The 6,000-nt window shown below is 47.9% G+C and overlaps 1 protein-coding gene across 1 annotated transcript in view; it reads left to right on the top strand.

Moving 5' to 3' along the window:
- Nucleotides 1–6,000, top strand: part of LOC127918252 (calcium/calmodulin-dependent protein kinase type II subunit delta-like) — a 79,286-nt gene that overhangs the window by 8,172 nt on the left and 65,114 nt on the right. The window contains exons 3-5 of the mRNA XM_052501561.1: nt 3,524–3,626; nt 4,352–4,435; nt 4,626–4,720. Of these exons, the coding sequence (XP_052357521.1) occupies nt 3,524–3,626; nt 4,352–4,435; nt 4,626–4,720 (282 nt within the window). The remainder of the gene's footprint in view (nt 1–3,523; nt 3,627–4,351; nt 4,436–4,625; nt 4,721–6,000) is intronic.

Raw genomic sequence — 6,000 nt, 5'->3', positions numbered from 1 at the left:
CATCACCATCACCACCATCATCATCACCACCATCATCATCACCACCACCATCATCACCACCACCATCACCACCACACCACCACCACCATCATCACCACCACCACCATCATCACCACCACCACCATCATCATCACCACCATCATCATCACCACCACCATCATCATCACCACCACCACCATCATCATCACCACCACCACCACCACCATCATCACCACCATCATCATCACCACCACCATCACCACCATCATCATCACCACCATCTTCATCATCATCACCACCACCATCACCACCATCATCATCACCACCATCATCATCACCACCATCATCATCACCACCACCACCATCATCATCACCACCATCATCATCATCACCATCACCATCATCAATTATCACCATCACCACATTTCACATTTCAAGTGGCATGGTACATTTAACATTACATTTAAGTCATTTAACAGACGCTCTTATCCAGAGCGACTTACAAATTGGTGCATTCACCTTATGACATCCAGTGGAACAGCCACTTTACAATAGTGCATCTAAATCTTTTTAGGGGGGGGGTGAGAAGGATTACTTTATCCTATCCTAGGTATTCCTTGAAGAGGTGGGGTTTCAGGTGTCTCCGGAAGGTGGTGATTGACTCCGCTGTCCTGGCGTCGTGAAGGAGTTTGTTCCACCATTGGGGGGCCAGAGCAGCGAACAGTTTTGACTGGGCTGAGCGGGAACTGTACTTCCTCAGTGGTAGGGAGGCGAGCAGGCCAGAGGTGGATGAACGCAGTGCCATTGTTTGGGTGTAGGGCCTGATCAGAGCCTGGAGGTACTGAGATGCCGTTCCCCTCACAGCTCCGTAGGCAAGCACCATGGTCTTGTAGCGGATGCGAGCTTCAACTGGAAGCCAGTGGAGAGAGCGGAGGAGCGGGGTGACGTGAGAGAACTTGGGAAGGTTGAACACCAGACGGGCTGCGGCGTTCTGGATGAGTTGTAGGGGTTTAATGGCACAGGCAGGGAGCCCAGCCAACAGCGAGTTGCAGTAATCAAGACGGGAGATGACAAGTGCCTGGATTAGGACCTGCGCCGCTTCCTGTGTGAGTCAGGGTCGTACTCTGCGGATGTTGTAGAGCATGAACCTACAGGAACGGGACACCGCCTTGATGTTAGTTGAGAACGACAGGGTGTTGTCCAGGATCACGCCAAGGTTCTTAGCGCTCTGGGAGGAGGACACAATGGAGTTGTCAACCGTGATGGCGAGATCATGGAACGGGCAGTCCTTCCCGGGAGGAAGAGGAGCTCCGTCTTGCTGAGGTTCAGCTTGAGGTGGTGATCCGTCATCCACACTGATATGTCTGCCAGACATGCAGAGATGCGATTCGCCACCTGGTCATCAGAAGGGGGAAAGGAGAAGATTAATTGTGTGTCGTCCATCATCACCACCATCACCATCACCACCATCACCATCACCATCACCACCACCACCACCACCATCACCATCATCACCACCACCATCACCATCACCACCACCATCACCATCACCATCACCATCACCATCACCATCATCACCATCACCACCATCACCATCATCACCACCATCACCATCACCACCACCACCATCACCATCACCATCACCACCATCACCACCATCACCCCATGTTTTACATTGTACATCTGAAGGTGTGTGTCTGTCTGTGTGTTTGTGTGAGCGTTTCTTAGTCTATGTGTGTGTGTGTGTGTGTGTGTGTGTGTGTGTGTGTGTGTGTGTGTGTGTGTGTGTGTGTGTGTGTGTGTGTGTGTGTGTGTGTGTGTGTGTGTCTGTATTTATGCCACAGTGTGTTGTTGTGTTAGTGTGTCCCTGTTCAACCGTTGTCTCTTTGTCTCTCTTTGTGTGTGTGTGTCTGTAGGATCAAGTTGCCCCTAGACACTGATCTCAGCTCAGTTTAGTCCTCGTGGTTACCACTATATGGCCAAGCTGCAAACTAGTTGCCCCTAGACACTGATCTCAGCTCAGTTTAGTCCTAGTGGTTACCACTATATGGCCAAGCTGCAAACTCTAAATTGGCTATATCTTAAAATTGTATGAACATAGAATGTATATTTTAGTTATCTGGTCTTAATTTAGGTTAGGGGTTAGCATACGGTTAGCATTGTTGTTAAGTGTAGATTTAAAAATCTGATTTTAATTGATACTCCCCATCCCGGATCCGGGAGCGTAATCATCGACTGACACTAATTAGCATAACGCAACGGACATAAATATTACAAGAAAATATTCCTATTTATGAAAATGACAAGTGAAATATTTTGAGACACAGCTTAGCCTTTTGTTAATCACCCTGTCATCTCAGATTTTCAAAATATGCTTTACAGCCAAAGCAAGACAAGCATTTGTGTAAGTTAATCGATAGCCTAGCATAGCATTATGTCCAGCTAGCAGCAGGTAACTTGGTCACGAAAATCAGAAAAGCAATCAAATCGTTTAGCTTTGATGAGCTTCGGATGTTTTCACTCACGAGACTCCCAGTTAGATAGCCAATGTTCATTTTTTCCCAAAATATTATTTTTGTCAGCGAAATAGCTCAGTTTGTTCTTCCCGTTTGGCTGAGAAATCGATCGGAAATTACGGTCACGAAAACGCCGAAAAATATTCCAAATTAGCTCCATAATATCGACAGAAACACGGCAAACGTTGTTTATAATCAATCCTCAAGGTGTTTTTCAGATATCTATTCGATAATATATCCACCGGGACAATTGGTTTTTCAGAAGGACCGATTGGAAATATGGCTACCTCTGTATTTTACGCGAGAATCACTCTGAGAGCCATCAGGTGACCACTTACACATTGTAGCCGCTTACGGGTATTCTTCAACATAAATGCATAAAACTATGTCACAATGCTGTAGACACCTTGGGGAATACGTAGCAAAAAGTAATCTGGTTGATAGCCCATTCACTGCTCAATAGGGACGCATTGGAACGCAGAGCTTTCAAAACATGAGGCACTTCCGGATTGGATTTTTCTCAGGCTTCCGCCTGCAATATCAGTTCTGTTATACTCACAGACAATATTTTCACAGTTTTGGAAACTTTACAGTGTTTTCTATCCTAAGCTGTCAATTATATATATATTCTAGCATCTGGTCCTGAGAAAATAGGCCGTTTTACTATGGGTACATTATTTTTCCAAAATGAAAATATTGCCCCTAGTCACAACAGGTTTTAAGGAGATAAATTGTAGAAAATGACGAGGGAATCCCGGGTGGCACAGTGGTTAAGGGCGCTGTACTGCAGCGCCAGCTGTGCCACCAGAGACTCTGGGTTTGCGCCCAGGCTTTGTCGTAACCGGCTGCGACCGGGAGGTCCGTGGGGCGATGCACAATTGGCCTAGCCTAGGTTCTGATTTTGCAGCTTAGCCAGAAAGTGACAACCTTGCGTGAGGCTAAACCTGATTGTACATCTGTGTCTACGGCCAACGGTTACCAGGAGCGTCGTGTTACCTCTAACCCATTTTGACTCCGCCCCCCTCCAGCCTGAGAACCTCCTATTGGCCAGTAAGCTGAAGGGGGCGGCGGTTAAGCTAGCTGACTTTGGGCTCGCCATCGAGGTGCAGGGCGACCAACAGGCATGGTTTGGTGAGTACCGTGGAGTGGCTTCTCTCTTATGGGACGGGGACAGAAAATGTGTTTTTTTTCACACTACTGAGCTGAAACAAGCCGAGCTGAACTAGCCTGATTACACATCCACTGTAGTTTCTGATACTGTGAGTACTGTGAGTACTGTGAGTACTGTGAGTGCTGTGAGTGCTGTGAGTACTGTGAGTGCTGTGAGTGCTGTGAGTGCTGTGAGTACTGTGAGTGCTGTGCTGTGAGTACTGTGAGTACTGTGAGTACTGTGAGTACTGTGAGTGCTGTGAGTACTGTGAGTGCTGTGAGTACTGTGAGTGCTGTGAGTGAAAGGCTAATGGGAAAATGAATAATGCCAAGCCAGCACGGTGCGGTTCGGGTCGGGTCGGGTCTGCACACTAGTGTATTAGAGGACACACAGACCCTGAGGGGATCCCGGGTGGCACAGTGGTTAAGGGCGCTGTTGTGGCCCAATTGTGGCCTAGAATTGACCCCTAGCCTCTTACCACTTTTGAATTGTCAGGGCGGTAGTTAGCCTAAAAGAAAGGTCACTCAAATCAATCAATCAAACTATTGATACACTCATCCATTTATTCTCCCTCCCTCCCTCCCTCCCTCCCTCCCTCCCTCCCTCCCTCCCTCCCTCCCTCCCTCCCTCCCTCCCTCCCTCCCTCCCTCCCTCCCTCCCTCCCTCCCTCCCTCCCTCCCTCCCTCCCTCCCTCCCTCCCCTACAGGTTTTGCTGGTACACCAGGCTACCTGTCTCCAGAGGTTCTGAGAAAAGACCCATATGGGAAGCCTGTGGACATGTGGGCCTGTGGTAAACAAACAACCTTTTAATCTCTAACCTTTGACCTTTAGAACTAAACTAAATAACATACCTCTTATATGTGATTGTTCCAAATCATTGTTCCCTGCTGAAAGTTGGCTCAATTCCATTCCAATTCAGGAAGTGAAATTTCAAAAAGGGGTCAGTTTGGGGTCAAGACTGTGTTGTGTCTTCCTGCCAGGGGTGATCCTGTACATCCTATTGGTCGGTTACCCTCCCTTCTGGGACGAGGACCAACACAGACTGTACCAGCAGATCAAGGCTGGGGCCTACGATGTGAGAACTACTAACCTCTATCTCTCTATCTCTCTGTCTGACTCTCTCCTCTCTACGATGGGAGAACTACCAACCTCTATCTCTCTGTCTGACTGACTCTCCTCTCTACGATGGGAGAACTACCAACCTCTATCTCTCTGTCTGTCTGACTCTCTCCTCTCTACGATGGGAGAACTACCAACCTCTATCTCTCTGTCTGACTCTCTCCTCTCTACGATGGGAGAACTACCAACCTCTATCTCTCTGTCTGACTCTCCTCTCTACGATGGGAGAACTACCAACCTCTATCTCTCTGTCTGTCTCTCTCCTCTCTACGATGGGAGAACTACCAACCTCTATCTCTCTGTCTGTCTGACTCTCTACGATGGGAGAACTACCAACCTCTATCTCTCTGTCTGACTGACTCTCTACAATGTGAGAACTACCAACCTCTATCTCTCTGTCTGACTGACTCTCCTCTCTATGATGTGAGAACTACCAACCTCTATCTCTCTGTCTGACTGACTCTCCTCTCTACAATGTGAGAACTACCAACCTCTATCTCTCTGTCTGACTGACTCTCTACGATGTGAGAACTACCAACCTCTATCTCTCTGTCTGTCTGACTCTCTCCTCTCTGATCTGACTCTCTATCTCTCTCTATGGGAGAACTACCAACCTCTATCTCTCTGTCTGTCTGACTCTCTCTCTCTCTACGATGGGAGAACTACCAACCTCTATCTCTCTGTCTGACTGACTCTCCTCTCTACAATGTGAGAACTACCAACCTCTATCTCTCTGTCTGACTGACTCTCTACGATGTGAGAACTACCAACCTCTATCTCTCTGTCTGACTGACTCTCTCCTCTCTACGATGTGAGAACTACCAACCTCTATCTCTCTGTCTGACTGACTCTCTCCTCTCTACGATGGGAGAACTACCAACCTCTATCTCTCTGTCTGTCTGACTCTCTCCTCTCTACGATGGGAGAACTACCAACCTCTATCTCTCTGTCTGACTCTCTGATGGGAGAACTACCAACCTCTATCTGTCTGTCTGACTCTGTCTGGGAGAACTACCAACCTCTATCTATCTATCTGTCTGACTGTCTGACTCTCTGTCCTCTCTACGATGGGAGAACTACCAACCTCTATCTCTGTCTCTCTCTCTCTGTCTCTGTCTGTCTCTCTGTCTGTCTGTCTCTGTCTGTCTCTCTCTCTCTCTCTGTCTCTCTCTGTCTGTCTTCTCTGTCTCTCTGTCTCTCTCTCTCTGGGAGAACTCTCTCTTTCTCTCTCTCTCT

The sequence above is a fragment of the Oncorhynchus keta genome, unplaced genomic scaffold (assembly GCF_023373465.1).
Source record: "Oncorhynchus keta strain PuntledgeMale-10-30-2019 unplaced genomic scaffold, Oket_V2 Un_contig_13850_pilon_pilon, whole genome shotgun sequence".
In the NCBI taxonomy this organism is placed as follows: Eukaryota; Metazoa; Chordata; class Actinopteri; order Salmoniformes; family Salmonidae; genus Oncorhynchus; species Oncorhynchus keta.
Note: the sequence above shows the minus strand (reverse complement) of the source record. Positions and strands in the feature narration are given on the sequence as shown.